Source organism: Cynocephalus volans, chromosome 6 (assembly GCF_027409185.1).
Source record: "Cynocephalus volans isolate mCynVol1 chromosome 6, mCynVol1.pri, whole genome shotgun sequence".
Lineage (NCBI taxonomy): Eukaryota > Metazoa > Chordata > Mammalia > Dermoptera > Cynocephalidae > Cynocephalus > Cynocephalus volans.
The window spans coordinates 154,447,297-154,466,959 of NC_084465.1; the positions used below are offsets into that span (position 1 = coordinate 154,447,297).

At 36.7% G+C, this 19,663-nt stretch overlaps 1 protein-coding gene across 1 annotated transcript in view; it reads right to left on the bottom strand.

Moving 5' to 3' along the window:
* Positions 1-19,663, bottom strand: part of LOC134381089 (ankyrin repeat domain-containing protein 26-like) — a 100,182-nt gene that overhangs the window by 19,574 nt on the left and 60,945 nt on the right. Inside the window, 5 exon segments of the mRNA XM_063101152.1 lie at positions 4,938-5,127; positions 7,273-7,403; positions 7,406-7,492; positions 8,381-8,671; positions 15,483-15,773. Coding sequence (XP_062957222.1) covers positions 4,938-5,127; positions 7,273-7,403; positions 7,406-7,492; positions 8,381-8,671; positions 15,483-15,773 — 990 coding nt within the window.

Sequence of the window (19,663 nt, forward strand, 5' to 3'; positions counted from 1 at the left end):
TAAAATTGGAATACATCTTTAAGATTTTTGTTATTAGAAAAGAATTGTAGGGGCTGGCCCCGTGGCTCACTCGGGAGAGTGCAGCGCTGGTAGCGCCGAGGCCGGGGGTTCGGATCCTATATAGGGATGGCCGGTGCGCTCACTGGCTGAGCGTGGTGCAGACCACATCGTGCCGAGGGTTGTGGTCCCCTTACCGGTCAAAAAAAAAGTGTGTTAAGTATTGAAATGAGGGGGTAAAAGCAACAAACTGAAGCTAAAGAAAAGAACTGTATATGCAAAAAAAATGTTAACTAGTGATGTATCAGTTCAGGCTAATTTTATATTTTATGAAAATTGAATAAGGAACCAATAAAATCCTAAAATTACTTCAGATATATAGGACAAAGCATCCCAGAATTAAATTGGAGTGTGAAAACTGAAAGAAAAAATTAGCAAAACATAACTGTACTATCTGTCACCACTACAGATAAGTGGGGAGAGATACAATAAGTGCTAAATGTTTTGAACATGGAAAAAAGTTGCTTCCAGAACCAGTACAACTGAAATCACAGACTAGAGCAGTTATTTACCGTAATCATTTTCCTTAACATTAAAAGAAAAATACTGAGGAAGATAGAACTTCTTAGCAGGAAGAGTTCAAAATGTTAAAACTGTGCAAATAAAAGAGACTGGAAAACAAACTCAGAATTCATGCTACTTTTAACACTTTACTTTCTGTTCTAGTCCGTTTTGTGTTGCTATAACAGAATACCTGAGACTGGGTAATTTATAAAGGAAGGAGATTTGGCTTACGATTCTGGGACAGCTCCATCTGGCACAGGCCTCGGGCTGCTTCTACTCGTGGCAGAAAGTGGCAGCAGCTGGTGGGTACAAGCAGATCACATGGTGACAGGAAGCAAGAGAGAGAGAGAAGGTGCCAGGGTCTTTTTAAGCAACAAGCTCTCGCGGGAACTAATCGAGCGAGAACTCACTCATTAATCCCCCTCCCCCAGGGAGAGCATTAATCCATTCATGAGGGATCTGCCCCATGACTCAATCAGTTTCCAATACTGCCGCATTGGAGATCAAATTTCCACATGAGTTTTGGAGGGGACAACACATCTGAACTCCATCACTTTCTAAGACCATAGCTAAAATCTCTGCATGTTGTTTTGAAATGCCCCATCCAAAAGCCAACCTTTTCTGTCATTGGAGACAGCATGTTACTATCTCTCATAGTAGTATTTGATGTTTTCCAGGTGGCAATAATTAAATTTGTAGCAACTCTAGAAGGCACCTGCTTTCTGTAACTCCAAGAATTCTGAAAACAGCTGCATAAGAACTCTTTTAAGGATTTCTGCAGTGATTTGTGAACATGTTTTTGTAGCTTGATAGAACAGTGCTTTTTAATCTTTATATTAAGCTAGCGGATTTGGCAAACCAGTGTTCCACGAAAGAACCATGTATACCTTGCAACTACTACATTAAGTTTAAAATAAACTATTTTTCAACTTCTCTAGAAATATTGAAAATAAACACACCTATCCCCCAAAAAACATAATTAAAATATTTCCTTAGAAAGCTCCCCTTCCATTGTACCTGCATTTATACTTTCATCGTCAGCTTGTAAAATGACACATTACCTGATGCTTCTGGCAAGAATGAGAACACGTTATATGTGCATCACACTTAATTTATAAAAGTAACTGACATGCATTTTCTTTTCTTACTCTGCAGTCCAATTCATGACCCTGAAGCACATTGACCCTGATCATCTCATTATTTCTAGAAAAATAAAATGAAAATAAGCTAACAAGATGATGAAGAAATATTAGCTAGCTAGGATCTTGTCATTTATGTACTAAAATAGTCATTCGGTTTGTTCCCTTTTTAGCTGTTTGGCCACAATGCTGTCGAAGAAACCTTAGCTGTGTTCTTCTATGATTTGTGTCTAGGACATAAAGTTAAGTAAAAATACAAGGTTGAGCCCTCACTCATTTAACACGGGCCTGTTCTGTTTATCTCTGCGTAAAGAAGATCATGAAAACATCCTGAAAACTGTAAGCCCATGTGCACTGATTAAAATTAATATTCTACTAACAATGAAAACTGGTTGCTATTTAAAGACTTGGTATTGCTGCCATCTCAGCCATAAATCATTCACATGACGGCAAGACAGACAGAAGCGGACCGCATTTTATAAATTTAAATATATGCTGGATGAAACTATGTAAAACATTTATAATTGCCCCCAAATAGACACATTTTTGTATCAACTGAAATAAAAATGCTGTACGTAATATATACCAATGAAGGATGTATTCTTATGAAAGTCAATGACAAAAACTTTAACTTAAAAAGAAATAATCCTTTTTTAGTGTTACAGGTTTATTCAATTTATGAAAAGGATTTCTCCTGGATTCCTTTAAGTAATACATACCCACAAGTGGTTAAATGTTTGGATGCCAATCATTCACTTATGATTAGGGGTGGAAACTTGGGGTGCTGCAAGTAAACTCTAAATGTGTTATGAACCACAGCCAAACTAACATTAATTAGAAAGTAAGCCAAAGTGCCTCAAAGTACACCTTTAGTTATTAGGCAATAATATTCAATTTCTAAAATCTAATTAAATGCAGTTTTCTAAGAAATATAAAATGTGTCACTTTAGTTACATTTATTGAATAAAGTTTATATTCAGTTACATTTATTGAATAACAAAGGGTATCTCTTAAAAATGAGCTCCAGTGACATTTTAAAAAATGGTAAAATTTGTTTCCTTTCTTTATTGGCATAGATAATTATGATCTTTACTTAATATGCCTAAGTCAATTATACAGCTCAGTATTTCACCAAATTAAAAATAAGAGTTATATCAGAAATGTGAAAGCCAAGTAGTCATCCAAGCTGTTATTTGAAGGCCATGGGGTTGAGGTATGTATTAGTCTGTTTTGTGTTGTTATAACAGAAATACCCGAGACTGAGTAATTTGAAAAGAAAACAGGTTTATTTGGCTTATAATTCTGGGACAGGGCTTCAGGCTGCTTCTACTCATGGCGGGAAGTGGCAGGTACAAGCAGATCACATGGCGAGAGGAAGCAAGAGAGAGAGAGAGGAGGTGATAGGGTCTTTTTAAACAACCATCTCTCATGGGAACTAATAGAGTGAGAACTCACTAATTAATTCCCCCTCCCCCAGGGAGAGCATTAATCCATTCATGAGGGATCTGCTCCCATGACACAATCAGTTTCCAACATTGCCACGCTGGGGATCAAATTTCCACATGAGTTTTGGAGGGGACAATACATCCAAACTCCATCATTCTGCCGCCCCTAGCCCTCCAAAACTCTCACATACAAAATACAATTATTCCATCCCAACAGTCCCAAAAGTCTTAGCTTGTTCCCACACCAGCTTAAAAGTCCAAAGTCCAAAGTCTCATCTGAGACCAAAAGCAAAAGTCCTCCCAGCTGTGAACCTGTAAAAAATCAAAAACAAATTTATCTACTGCCAAGATACAATGGTGGAACAGACATTGGGTATACATTCCCATTCCAAAAGGGAGGAATAGACCAGAAGAAAGGAGAAACAGGCCCAAAACAAGTCCGAAACCCAGCAGGGCAGACATTATGTCTTAAAGCTCCAAAATAATCTTCTTTGACTCCAAGTCCTGCGTCTTGGGCACAATTGGGCATCTGAGCCCCCAAAGCATCAGGCAGTCTCTTTCCCACAGCTCTGCCAGGCACATCCCAGTGGGCCGCACTGGTGCCTGCAGCTTTTCCAGGCCTGCATTGCATGTTACCATTGGCCCTGCAGCTCTGGGGTCCCTGACCCCACTTTTTTGCTCCGCATTGCCCTAGCAGATGGCCTTTGCGGTGTCTCTGCCCCTGCGGTAGACCTCTGCCTGGGCTTCCAGGCTTTTCCACTTATCCTCTGGAATCTGGGTGGAGACTACCACACCCCCACTGCCCTCACTTCCTGCCGGCCTGAGGACTTAACATCATATGGATGACACTGAGGTTTCGGGCCTCTACTCTCCAGGGCTGCTGCATGAACCACACTTGGGGCTGCTCCAGCTGGAGCATATGGGATGCAGGGAGCAGGTTCCCGAGGGCAGCCACACCCCAAGTCTGTCCTCCAGGACAACTCAGTCTTTCTAGGCCTCAGGGCCTGTGATGGGCGGGGCACTGATCCAGACTTCTCAAATGCCTGCAGGGCTTTTTTCCCACTGTCCTGGTTATTAGTATCTGGCTGCCTCACCACCACAATAATGTCCTTAGTAACCAGTTTATCTCCTTCACCCTTGCATTTTTCTCCAGCTCTCCACTTCTCTACTGCATGGCCAGGCTGCAAACTGTCCAAATCTTTACGCTCTGCTCCCCTTTTAAATTCTGTCTTTACATCATGCCTTTGCCGCCATAACTCAGAGTAGGCTGCTAGAAGTGTAACCATGCAGCTTCCTTAATGCTTTCCTGCTTAGAAATTTCTTCTGCCAAATGCTCTGGTTCACAACTCTTAAGTCCCACCTTCCACAAAGTCCACACGCATGGACACAATGCAGACAAGTTCCTTGCTATGGTGTAACAAGAGTGATCTTTTGTCCAATTCCCGATAAGTTCTTCCTTTCTGTCTGAGACCTCATCATCCACATATCTGTCCACGTATCTATCAGCATTCTGGTCACAACCATTTAACCATTCTCTAAAATCTTCCAAACTTTTCCTCATCTTTTTCTCTTCTAAGTCCTCCTAACTCCTCCAGCCTTTGCCTAAAACCCATTTCCAAAGCTGCATCCACATTTTCAAGTATCTGTATAGCAACACCCCACTCCTCAGTACCAATTTTCTGTTTTTGTCCATTTTGTGTCGCTATGACAGAACTACCTGAGACTGGGTACGTTATAAAGGAAAGAGGATCAAATTTTCACATGAGTTTTGGAGGGGACAACACATCCAAACTCCATCAAGGTAGGAATCACTGTTTTGTCTAGAAAAATGATTGCTGCTGAGTAATAAATGATGATTAGGAATTCCAACTCTGGGTGACTCCAGGATAGGTCTCGTAGTAACAGTGAGATCCTGACTAAGAATTGTGTACTCTTCCTCCACAAGAAGTTGGGTACTGACCTCTGCCAGCCTCTTATCAGCCCTGTGAAGATTGGAATAGACAAATGCTTACTATCTCATTTTTCCCTATATGATTCCTAAATGATTTGCACTCTTTAAAAAGTTGCCATACAACAGATACATGAAAACATGCTCAACATCACTAGTCATCAGGGAAATGCAAATTAAAACCACATTGAGATACCACCTCACTCCACTTAAAGACTGGCTGTAATCAAAAAGACGGTGAATAACAAATGCTGGCAAGGGTGTGGAGAGAAGGGAACACTTCTACGCTGCTGGTGGGACTGTAAATTAGTACAACCACTATGGAAAACAGTATGGAGGTTTCTCAAACAACTACAGATAGATCTTCCACATGATCCAGCAATCCCTTTTCTGGGTATATATCCAGAGGAATGGAAATCATCATGTCGAAGGGATACCTGCACTCCCGTGTTCATTGCAGCTCTGTATACAATGGCCAAGATATGGAACCAACCTGAATGTCCATCAATGGATGATTAGATAAGGAAACTGTGATATATATACACTGCAGAATACTATTCTGCCATAAAAAAGAATGAAATACTCCCATTTGTAACAACATGGATGAACCTAGAGAAACTCATGTTGAGTGAAATAAGCAAAGCACAGAGGGATAAATAGCGCATGTGCTCACTCATATGTGGGAGCTAAGAGAGAAAGGAAGGCAGGAAAGAATGACCACAGTAGTGCCATGATCCAGCAGAGGGAGGGAACATTCCTAGGGCTACAAAACAGAGTAGGGGGTAGAAGGGGTGAGGGACAGAGGTTGGGGGATAATTGGGTGGGGACATGGGGTACCAAGATGATTTCTGGTAATGGGTATGTCCCCAGTATGTATCTGGCCCTCACACCATGGGCATGAGGGGTGACAATTAAACATTGTCTCTCATGAATATTTTTAATACATAAAATAAAAAGTTGCAATAATAATAAATGGAACTTCCCATTTAACAATGTTTTAAACTGAAAACATATCAGAGCATAACTACTGTGTGCAATAAATTTTTCTAAAGAAGTATGCGCATTTCTAGGGGGATTCCTAACAAGTAATTCATACAAAGTAGGGAAGGAAGAAAAATGGCTATCAGTGACACATGGTTTACCAGGTAACAAAAACTGGTCTACTTGGCAGATTCTTGGGGATGCCATTAGAAATACTTGTTTTTAAAGGGTAAGTACTTGAGATGATGGATATGTTAATTTGCTTGACTATAATAACAATTTCACAATGAATAAATATACCAAAATATCGTGTTGTACACCTTAAATATATACAATGGAAAAATAAAAATACAAAATGCAAAAGCTAGAAATACTTGGATTCATAATAAACCAGTTTAGAGATTAAAAAAAAAGAAAATCCCTCAAAGATATTTTCAAGCATTTGCTTCCCTTGTACATTTCAGCCATTACCTGGGAGAAATGAAACATCTGGCACTGAGGAAGAATTCAGAGCAACAAGCTCTAGGGGACGAGATACACTAGTTGGCCATCACAGTGAACTGACACAGCTGCAAAGGCAATTTGCTCCTAACACTGTTACCAAGGCACAGGGATGGGGCCTGCCTTTTCTGTCTTCCACACAACCCATCAGACTGACTGAGATACTAGTTGTGGCCCCTTTGTGAATTCTATTTCCCTTCATCTCTGTTCATCTTTCCTTATTTCACCAGCATGCCTTTAGGTAGACTGGAAAAATCTATAAAGAATAGCTTGTCTTAACATGCCCTCTAGTGATAATACCAAACATCACCATCTAGGAAAGTTCATTTCCCATGTGCCTAAACATACTGAGAATAAGTAGTACTTGACCTTTTGGGTTTAGGTGTAATTCCCCCACCCCCAAAATTGAACTTATTAAAATTTTTATTTAGGGGAAAGATGAGAAGCAATTATGTAACAAATTATCTAAATTGCAAATCTTCCAAATAGCATTTGAGAAAATATTGAGAAAAAATTAAAGCTATATAAAACTAAAAAAAGGTGATAAGACAGAAAATGTCCGAACCAACATTATAAAAGTAAGTAAATTTATTAACATCATTTTCCAAAATTATATTGTTTTTCACTTCCTACTAAGGCTATGCTTTAGGGGCAAATTAATGAGCTTAATTTATTGTCTTTGATTATATGTCTTGACTTGCTTAGTTTTTCTGACAATGATTTTCTGGCTTCTAATTCTTTTAGATAGAGTTGCTTATATTTTACCAATTCTGTTTCACGACAATCATCTTGAGAATTTTTCATTTTGATGAGTTCAGATTCCAGGTCTTAGTAATTCTGAGTTCGAATTGACTTCTTATGGAAGCATTTTTATTCTCTCTTAACTTCTCTAAATTTTCTTGAAATGCTGCTTGTTCCTAAAGTGAATTAATAGGATGCATTTTAAAAATAATTATAACCTGAGTAAGTATTGCATATTTATTTCCTTTAGTTTTGAATCAGTGATTCAGAGAGCAATTTTAAATATGTGAAAAAAGTTAAAGTTTAAAATAATTATTTCATCTGAATTAAATCCAAATATTAAAATTGTTTAATAATACTTATGTTAGGACTCCTGGAACCTGTGTGGTATATTTATACCTACTCTGCCATTAAAAAGAATGAAATACTGCCATTTGCAGCAACATGGATGAACCTAGAGAAAATTACATTATGAGAAATAAGCCAGGCGCAGAAAGAGAAATACCGCATATCCTCACTTATATGTGGGAGGTAATAAAAAAGAAAGAAAAAAGATACAACAATCACAATAATATGTGGAACTTTCCAAGAGAAGAGAACAGAACTGAGGCTGCCAGGGGTGGGAACGGGGGAGAGGGAGAAAGGAAAGGGGGAAGTTGTAAAGGGCCATGAAAATTGATTACATTGTATAATGATAAATATACTAAAAGAAATAAAAATAAAACATAAGTAACCTGATAATTCAAAGAATATTAGAATCAATTTACAATTTTAAAAATTGAACAATGTGACAAGAATAATTCAAGAGTATGCTATAATTTCTAAATCACAATTTTTTCTATTCCTTCTAAAAGTCAGTTTTATGCCAGATCTTAATAATCAAGATCAATTTAGTAATAATAATGATGGAAACTGAAAATAGGAAAAAACAAAAGCCTCCCTCCTAGAAATATATTAAACAAACCACTATAAGGGAAGTAGGACAAACACATACAATGTATATATATCCAAAATATAATTTGCAGTGACATGAACTAAAGCACACTACAGATAAATAAACTAACCTGTAAAAATAGATTAACTTCTTTCAGTTTTTCTACTACATCCTGTCTTGCTTTTTCTTCAATCTCCTGCTTATACTGCTCTACTTGATGACGTTCTACCATGTTCATTTCCATGTGACTTTTGAGGTTCAGTACTACTTGTTCCAACTTCTTTTCCTTCTTCTCTAGTTGTTCACATTTCTTTTGTATTTTTTTCATAGATAATAGCTCTTTTTTAAGAACTTGATTCTCTGCATCCAGATGCAGACAATGTGAAGATGCAGCTTCCAGTTGTGCTGTAAGACCATCAACCTGCAGGAATGAAATGATATGGTTTGGTAACAAAGGAAGTAGGCTGAGAATAGTCTAACTCAAAACCAATGATACATTTTGAAATAAATTCAGCTGCAATGAGATATTATCTATATTGTAAATAGATTCTTAGAATGTAGACCGTAAATTACTCAGAAAATCAAGAACAAAGTTAAGACCATCAGAAGCCACACAAATGCATTACTTACTCTCATCATGTTTGCCACTCATTTGCACTGGATCATGCACTTTTATTTTTCTATGATTATTTTATGTATTTCCTCCTTAAAATGGTTCTAAGTCATCTCTTAACAGAAAGTATTATATCCCTTCTCCCTATTTTTACTCCTCATAATTACTAAAAAAGTTTTAGGGATTTTATATTGAGTTATTTAGGCCTGACTCAAAAAGTGATTCCCAGGATGAGACTGAAAATGAAACTCTAATTAATAAAACTTGTAAATATAAATTCTAATACCATAAGCCATTTCTGAACTGCCAATATTTTGTGCTAATCTCAATGTTATTCAAAAGATTACTTAATAATTCTGAGGGTTAAGTAGCAAGTAAATCTCTTAGTATAATATTTTGGGACATGATGTATATGTTTTGTTGAACCAAAATGCTTTATTTCAATTAGCACCATATTGTAATCCTTTGCCACTTGTCACAAAATAAGGGCACATGCTAAACAACAATTTGCTGGAATTTCAGTGGTACTGAGTTGGCAAGAACTACGTTCCTTTAAATATAATAATTAAGAAAAGGTCAGTTGAATCGTGGTTTTAAAACATGTCTGTAAAATCTTTGACATTTCTACCATGAAATTTACTCTCCTGTGTATGTGCATAGTACGACCTTAGTAACTGGCTTCTAGTGAACAGAATACAGTGTAACTGCTGTGGGACTTCTAGGGCAAAGTTAGAAAATGTGATAGTGTCCATATGACTTTCTCTGTCTATGGAAGCTCACCTTAGTATCCATTCACCATACTGTGAGGAAGCCCAGGCCACAAAATGAATCCTCATGCAGGTGTTCCAGCTAACTGCCACAGCTAAAGTCCCAGCCAAAAGTGAACTTCAACTGCCAATAAACAACTGTGAACAAACAAGCTTTTGGAAGATTCTAATTCCCAGCTTCAAGTCACCCCACTTGATGCCAAGTGGACAAAAAATAAGCTGACCCCACTGAGCCTAGCTAAACTGCAGGTTAAGCTGATAATCTAAATGCTGTTTGAAGACACTGAATTTGGAGGTATTTTATTGTCCAGCAATAAATAACCAGCAGAGATACTAATACTAAAAATGGCACATTGCTATTAAAAAACAAAACAAGAGCCTGGCCATGTGCATGCCAATCAGAGAGGGGCCCTGCTGGAAAGGCCCAAGATCCGTGGAGACCATGCACCCCACAGTGCCAGCGTGTGACCGAGTGCAAAGACAAAGATAGAATCTTAAAAGCTGTATGAGGGAAGCATCAAATCACCTATAAGGGAGCCCCAATCAGGCTAACATCAGACTTTTCATCACAAACCCTAAAAGCTAGAAAGGAATGGTATGATATATTCAAAATACTAAAGACAGAGACTGCCAGCCAAGAATACTCTACTCTGCAAGGCTATCCTTCTGAAATGAAGGGCAAATAGTATATTTCTCAGACAAACAAAAACTGCGGGAGTTCAGTACCACACTACCACCCTTACAAGAAATCCTCAAGGGAGTACTGGGTTTGGTATCTGAAAAATAACTACCAATGCTATAAAAACCCAAGAAAAATCAAAACCCAGGGTAAATAAAAATATTCACAATGAAGAGGAAAAAAAAATTTATCCGCAACCTAAGCAACCAACCAATACAGAAAACAAACAGTAAATCAGAAAGAAAGGAACAAAAAGACATCCAAACAAAAACCAATAAAATGCTAGGAGCAAATCAACACTTTTCAAAAACAACTCTTAATGTAAAAGGCTTAAATTCCCCAATCAAAAGACACAGACTGGCTGACTGGATCAAGAAACAGGACCCAACTATACGCTGCCTACAAGAGACCCACCTCACCCATAAAGATTCACACAGACTAAGAGTGAAAGGATGGGAAAAGATTTACCATGCAAACAGAAAAGAAAAACGAGCTGGAGTAGCTATTCTTATATCTGACAAAATAGACTTTAAACTAAAAACCATAAAAAGAGACAATGAGGGACACTACTTAATGATAAAAGGACTGATCCATCAAGAAGACATAACAATCATAAATATGTATGCACCCAATGTTGGAGCAGCCAGATTTATAAAACAAACTCTATTAGACCTAAAGAAGGAAATAGACACTAATACCATAATAGCAGGGGACCTGAACACCCCACTGTCAATATTAGACAGATCATCTAGGCAAAGAATCAGTAGAGAAACACAAGATCTAAACAAGACTCTAGACCAATTGGAATTGGCAGATGTCTACACAGAACATTCCACGCAACAACCTCAGAATATTCATTTTCCTCATCAGCACATGGATCATTCTCCAGGATAGATCACATATTAGGTCACAAATCAAGTCTCAATAAATTCAAAGAAATTGGAATTATCCCATGTATCTTCTCAGACCACAATGGATTAAAACTAGGAATTAATAACAAACGAAACTCTGGAAACTATACAAACACATGGAAATTAAACAGCATTCTACTTAATGACATATGGGTCCAAGAAGAAATCAAGCAGGAAATCAAAAAATTTCTTGAAACTAATGAAAACAATGATACATCATACCAAAACCTGTGGGATACTGCAAAAGCAGTATTGAGGGGAAAATTTATTGCATTAAACGCTCACTTCAGAAGAATAGAAAGATGGCAAGTGAACAACCTAACACTTCACCTTAAAGAACTAGAAAAACAAGAACAATCCAAACCTAAAGTTAGCAGACGGAAAGAAATCATTAAGATCAGAGCAGAACTGAATGAAATTGAAAACCAAAAAACAATTCAAAAGATCAACGAATCAAAAAGTTGGTTTTTTGAAAAGATAAATAAAATTGACAAACCATTAGCATGGCGAACAAAAAAAAGAAGAGAGAAGACTCAAATAACAAAAATTAGAAATGAAAAAGGCGATATTACAACTGATTCATCTGAAATACAAGGAATCATTCGAGACTACTATAAACAAGTATACGCCAACAAATTTGAAAATCTGGAGGAAATGGATAAATTTCTGGACACACACAAGCTCCCAAAACTGAACCGTGAAGACGTAGAAAATTTGAACAGACCAATAACAATAAAGGAGATTGAAGCTGTGATCAGAAGGCTCCCAACAAAGAAAAGCCCAGGACCAGATGGACTCACAGCAGAATTTTACCAAACATTCAAAGAGGAATTGACACCGATTCTTTACAAACTATTCCAAAAGATTGAAACGGACACAAATCTCCCAAACTCATTCTATGAAGCAAACATCATCCTGATACCAAAACCAGGTAAAGATATAACCAAAAAAGAAAACTACAGGCCAATATACTTCATGAATATAGATGCAAAAATCCTCACTAAAATACTAGCAAACAGAATACAGCAACACATACGTAAAATTATTCACCACGATCAAGTGGGATTCATCCCAGGGATGCAAGGTTGGTTCAACATACGCAAATCAAAAAATGTGATACACCATATTAATAAACTCAAACACAAGGACCATATGATCATCTCTATAGATGCTGAAAAAGCATTTGATAAAGTTCAGCACTCATTCATGACAAAGACCCTCTATAAGTTAGGTATAGAGGGAAAGTATCTCAACATAATTAAAGCCATATATGCCAAACCCACAGCCAATATCATCCTGAATGGGGAAAAGCTGAAAGCCTTTCCTTTAAGAACAGGAACTAGACGAGGATGCCCACTCTCACCACTCCTATTCAACATAGTGTTGGAAGTACTAGCCAGAGCAATCAGAGAAGAGAAGGAAATAAAGGGCATCCAGATTGGAAAAGATGAAGTTAAACTGTCCCTCTTTGCAGATGACATGATCCTATATATCGAACAGCCTAAAACCTCTACAAAAAAACTGTTGGAATTGATAAATGATTTCAGCACAGTAGCAGGATACAAAATTAACACTCAAAAATCAGTAGCATTTCTTTTCTCCAATAGTGAACATGCAGAACGAGAAATCAAGAAAGCCTGCCCATTTACAATAGCCAGCAAAAAAATAAAATACTTAGGAATGAGTGAAAAATCTCTATATTGAGAACTACAAACCACTGCTGAGAGAAATTAGAGAGGATACAAGAAGATGGAAAGATATCCCATGCGCTTGGATTGGAAGAATCAACATAGTGAAAATGTCCATACTACCCAAAGTGATATACAAATTCAATGCAATCCCCATCAAAATTCCAAAGACATTTTTCTCAGAAATGGAAAAAACTATGCAGTCATTTATATGGAACAATAAAAGTCCACGCATAGGCAATGCTGAGCAAAAAAAATAAAGCTGGAGGCATAACACTACCTGACTTTAAGCTATACTACAAAGCTATAATAACCAAAACACTATGGTACTGGCATAAAAACAGACACACTGACCAATGGAATAGAATAGAGAATCCAGAAATCAACCCACACACTTACTGTCAGCTGATCTTTGACAAAGGCACCAAGCCTATTCACTGGGGAAGGGACTGCCTCTTCAGCAAATGGTGCTGGGATGACTGGATATCCATATGCAGGAGAAAGAAACTAGATCCATACCTCTCGCCGTATACTAAAATCAACTCAAAATGGATTAAGGATTTAAATATACATCCTGAAACAATAAAACTTCTTAAAGAAAACATAGGAGAAACACTTCAGGAAATAGGACTGGGCACAGACTTCATGAATACGACCCCAAAAGCACGGGCAACCAAAGGAAAAATAAACAAATGGGATTATATCAAACTAAAAAGCTTCTGCACAGCAAAAGAAACAAAAGAGTTAAAAGACAACCAACAGAATGGGAGAAAATATTTGCAAAATATATATCTGACAAAGGATTAATATCCAGAATATATAAGGAACTCAAACAACTATACAAGAAGAAAACAAGCAACCCAATTAAAAAATGGGCAAAAGAGCTAAATAGGCATTTCTCTAAGGAAGATATCCAAATGGCTAACAGACATATGAAAAAATGCTCAACATCACTCTATGTCCGGGAAATGCAAATCAAAACCACACTGAGATACCATCTAACTCCAGTTAGGATGGCTAAAATCCAAAAGACTGTGAACGATAAATGCTGGCGAGGCTGCGGAGAAAAAGGAACTCTCATACATTGTTGTTGGGACTGCAAAATGGTGCAGCCTCTATGGAAAATGGTATGGAGGTTCCTCAAACAATTGCAGATAGATCTACCATACGACCCAGCTATCCCACTGTTGGGAATATACCCAGAGAAATGGAAATCATCAAGTTGAAGGTATACCTGTTTCCCAATGTTTATCGCAGCACTCTTTACAATAGCCAAGAGTTGGAACCAGCCCAAATGCCCATCATCAGATGAGTGGATACGGAAAATGTGGTACATCTACACAATGGAATACTACTCAGCTATAAAAACGAATGAAATACTGCCATTTGCAACAACATGGATGGACCTTGAGAGAATTATATTAAGTGAAACAAGTCAAGCACAGAAAGAGAAATACCACATGTTCTCACTTATTGGTGGGAGCTAAAAATTAACATATAAATTCACACACACACCCACACACACACACACACACACACACACAAAAACCGGGGGGGGGAGGAAGATATAACAACCACAATTATTTGAAGTTGATACAACAAGCAAAGAGAAAGGACATTGTTGGGGGGGGGAGGGAGAAGGGAGGGAGGTTTTGGTGATGGGGAGCAATAATCAGCCACAATGTATATCGATAAAATAAAATTAAAAAAAAATAATAATAATAATTATAACCTGAGTAAGTATTGCATATTTATTTCCTTTAGTTTTGAATCAGTGATTCAGAGAGCAATTTTAAATATGTGAAAAAAGTTAAAGTTTAAAATAATTATTTCATCTGAATTAAATCCAAATATTAAAATTGTTTAATAATACTTATGTTAGGACTCCTGGAACCTGTGTGGTATATTTATACCTACTCTGCCATTAAAAAGAATGAAATACTGCCATTTGCAGCAACATGGATGAACCCAGAGAAAATTACATTATGAGAAATAAGCCAGGCGCAGAAAGAGAAATACCGCATATCCTCACTTATATGTGGGAGGTAATAAAAAAGAAAGAAAAAAGATACAACAATCACAATAATATGTGGAACTTTCCAAGAGAAGAGAACAGAACTGAGGCTGCCAGGGGTGGGAACGGGGGAGAGGGAGAAAGGAAAGGGGGAAGTTGTAAAGGGCCATGAAAATTGATTACATTGTATAATGATAAATATACTAAAAGAAATAAAAATAAAACATAAGTAACCTGATAATTCAAAGAATATTAGAATCAATTTACAATTTTAAAAATTGAACAATGTGACAAGAATAATTCAAGAGTATGCTATAATTTCTAAATCACAATTTTTTCTATTCCTTCTAAAAGTCAGTTTTATGCCAGACCTTAATAATCAAGATTAATTTAGTAATAATAATGATGGAAACTGAAAATAGGAAAAAACAAAAGCCTCCCTCCTAGAAATATATTAAACAAACCACTATAAGGGAAGTAGGACAAACACATACAATGTATATATATCCAAAATATAATTTGCAGTGACATGAACTAAAGCACACTACAGATAAACTAACCTGTAAAAACAGATGAACTTCTTTTAGTTTTTCTACTACATTCTGTCTTGCTTTTTCTTCAATCTCCTGCTTATACTGCTCTACTTGATGACGTTCTACCATGTTCATTTCCATGTGACTTTTGAGGTTCACTACTACTTGTTCCAACTTCTTTTCCTTCTTCTCTAGTTGTTCACATTTCTTTTGTATTTTTTTCATAGATAATAGCTCTTTTTTAAGAACTTGATTCTCTGCATCCAGATGCAGACAATGTGAAGATGCAGCTTCCAGTTGTGCTGTAAGACCATCAACCTGAAGGAATGAAATGATATGGTTTGGTAACAAAGGAAGTAGGCTGAGAATAGTCTAACTCAAAACCAATGATACATTTTGAAATAAATTCAGCTGCAATGAGATATTATCTATATTGTAAATAGATTCTTAGAATGTAGACCGTAAATTACTCAGAAAATCAAGAACAAAGTTAAGACCATCAGAAGCCACACAAATGCATTACTTACTCTCATCATGTTTGCCACTCATTTGCACTGGATCATGCACTTTTATTTTTCTATGATTATTTTATGTATTTCCTCCTTAAAATGGTTCTAAGTCACCTCTTAACAGAAAGTATTATATCCCTTCTCCCTATTTTTACTCCTCATAATTACTAAAAAAGTTTTAGGGATTTTATATTGAGTTATTTAGGCCTGACTCAAAAAGTGATTCCCAGGATGAGACTGAAAATGAAACTCTAATTAATAAAACTTGTAAATATAAATTCTAATACCATAAGCCATTTCTGAACTGCCAATATTTTGTGCTAATCTCAATGTTATTCAAAAGATTACTTAATAATTCTGAGGGTTAAGTAGCAAGTAAATCTCTTAGTATAATATTTTGGGACATGATGTATATGTTTTGTTGAACCAAAATGCTTTATTTCAATTAGCACCATATTGTAATCCTTTGCCACTTGTCACAAAATAAGGGCACATGCTAAACAACAATTTGCTGGAATTTCAGTGGTACTGAGTTGGCAAGAACTACGTTCCTTTAAATATAATAATTAAGAAAAGGTCAGTTGAATCGTGGTTTTAAAACATGTCTGTAAAATCTTTGACATTTCTACCATGAAATTTACTCTCCTGTGTATGTGCATAGTACGACCTTAGTAACTGGCTTCTAGTGAACAGAATACAGTGTAACTGCTGTGGGACTTCTAGGGCAAAGTTAGAAAATGTGATAGTGTCCATATGACTTTCTCTGTCTATGGAAGCTCACCTTAGTATCCATCCACCATACTGTGAGGAAGCCCAGGCCACAAAATGAATCCTCATGCAGGTGTTCCAGCTAACTGCCACAGCTAAAGTCCCAGCCAAAAGTGAACTTCAACTGCCAATAAACAACTGTGAACAAACAAGCTTTTGGAAGATTCTAATTCCCAGCTTCAAGTCACCCCACTTGATGCCAAGTGGACAAAAAATAAGCTGACCCCACTGAGCCTAGCTAAACTGCAGGTTAAGCTGATAATCTAAATGCTGTTTGAAGACACTGAATTTGGAGGTATTTTATTGTCCAGCAATAAATAACCAGCAGAGATACTAATACTAAAAATGGCACATTGCTATTAAAAAACAAAACAAGAGCCTGGCCAAGTGCATGCCGATCAGAGAGGTGCCCTGCTGGAAAGGCCCAATATCCGTGGAGACCATGCACCCCACAGTGCCAGCGTGTGACCGAGTGCAAAGACAAAGATAGAATCTTAAAAGCTGTATGAGGGAAGCGTCAATCACCTATAAGGGAGACCCAATCAGACTACCATCAGACATTTCATCACAAACCCAAAAAGCAAGAAAGGAATGCGATGATATATTCAAAATCCTAAAGACAGAGACTGCAATCCAAGAATACTCTACTCCGCAAGGCTATCCTTCTGAAATGAAGAGCAAATAGTATATTTCTCAGACAAACAAAAACTGCAGGAGTTCACTACCACACTACCACCTTTACAAGAAATTCTCAATGGAGTACTGGGTTTGGTATCTGAAAAATAACTACCACTGCTATAAAAACCCAAGAAAAATCAAAACCCAGGGTAAATAAAAATATTCACAATGAAGAGAAAAAGAAAAGTTTATCCGCAACGTAAGGAACCAACCAATACAGAAAACAAACAGTAAATCAGAAAGAAAGGAACAAAAAGACATCCCAACAAAAACCAAGAAAATGCTAGGAGCAAATCAACACTTTTCAATAACAACTCTTAATGTAAAAGGATTAAATTCCCCAATCAAAAGATACAGACTGGCTGACTGGATTAAAAAGGAGGACCCAAATATATGCTGCCTTCAAGAGACCCACCTCACCTATAAAGACTCACATAGACTAAGAGTTAAAGGATGGAAAAAGATTTACCATGCAAACAGAAATGAAAAACAAGCTGGAGTAGCTATTCTTATATCTGATAAAATAGACTTTAAACTAAAAACCATAAAAAGAGATAATGTGGGCCACTACATAACGATAAAAGGATTGATTCATCAAGAAGACATAACAGTCATAATTATATATGCACTCAATGCCGGAGCAGCCAGATTTATAAAGCAAACTCTAATAGACCAAAAGAAGAAAATAGATACTAATACCATAATATCACGGGACCTGAACATCCCACTATCAATATTGGAAAAATCATCTAGGCAAAGAATCAGCAGAGAAACACAAGATCTAAACAACACTCTGGACCAATTGGAATTGGCAGATATCTACAGAACATTCCATCCAACAACCTCAGAATATTCATTCTTCTCATCACCACATAGATCATTCTCCAGGACAGATCACATACTAGGTCACAAATCAAGTCTCAATAAATTCAAAAAAATTGGAATTATCACATGTATTTTCTCAGACCACAATGGATTAAAACTAGAAATCAATAAAAAATGAAATTCTGGAAACTATACAAACACATGGAAATTGAACAGCATTCTATTTAATGACATATAGGTCCAAGAAGAAATCAAACAGGAAATCAAAAAATTTATTAAAAGTAATGAAAACAATGATACATCATACCAAAACCTGTGGGATACTGCAAAAGCAGTACTAAGGGGGAAATTTATCACAGTGAATGCTTACTTCAGAAGAATGGAAAGATGGCAAGTGAACAACCTAATACTTCACCTTAAAGAGTTAGAAAAACAAGAATAATCCGAACCCAAAGTTAGCAGATGGAAAGAAATCATAAAGATCAGAGCAGAACTTAATGAAATTGAAACCAAAAAAACAATTCAAAAGATCAATGAATCAAAAAGTTGTTTTTTTGAAAAGATAAATAAAATTGACAAACCATTAGCATGGCTAACAAAAAAAAGAAGAGAGGACTCAAATAACAAAAATTAGAAATGAAAAAGGCGATATTACAACTGATTCATCTGAAATACAAGTAATCATTTGAGACTACTATAAACAACTATACGCCAACAAGTTTCGAAATCTGGAGGAAATGGATAAATTTCTGGACACACACAAGCTCCCAAAACTGAACCATGAAGACGTAGAAAATTTGAACAGACCAATAACAATAAAGGAGATTGAAGCTGTTATCAGAAGGCTCCCAACAAAGAAAAGCCCAGGACCAGATGGATTCACAGCAGAATTTTACCAAACATTCAAAGAGGAATTGACACCGATTCTTTACAAACTATTCCAAAAGATGGAAACGGACGCAAATCTCCCAAACTCATTCTATGAAGCAAACATCATCCTGATACCAAAACCAGGTAAAGATATAACCAAAAAAGAAAACTACAGGCCGATATCCTTGATGAATATAGATGCAAAAATCCTCACTAAAATACTAGCAAACAGAATACAGCAACACATACGTAAAATTATTCACCACGATCAAGTGGGATTCATCCCAGGGATGCAAGGTTGGTTCAACATACGCAAGTCAATAAATGTGATACACCATATTAATAAAACCAAACACAAGGACCATATGATCATCTCTACAGATGCTGAAAAAGCATTTGATAAAGTTCAGCACTCATTCATGACAAAGACCCTCTATAAGTTAGGTATAGAGGGAAAGTATCTCAACATAATTAAAGACATATATGCCAAACCCACTGCCAATATCATCCTGAATGGGGAAAAGCTGAAAGCTTTTCCTTTAAGAACAGGAACTAGAC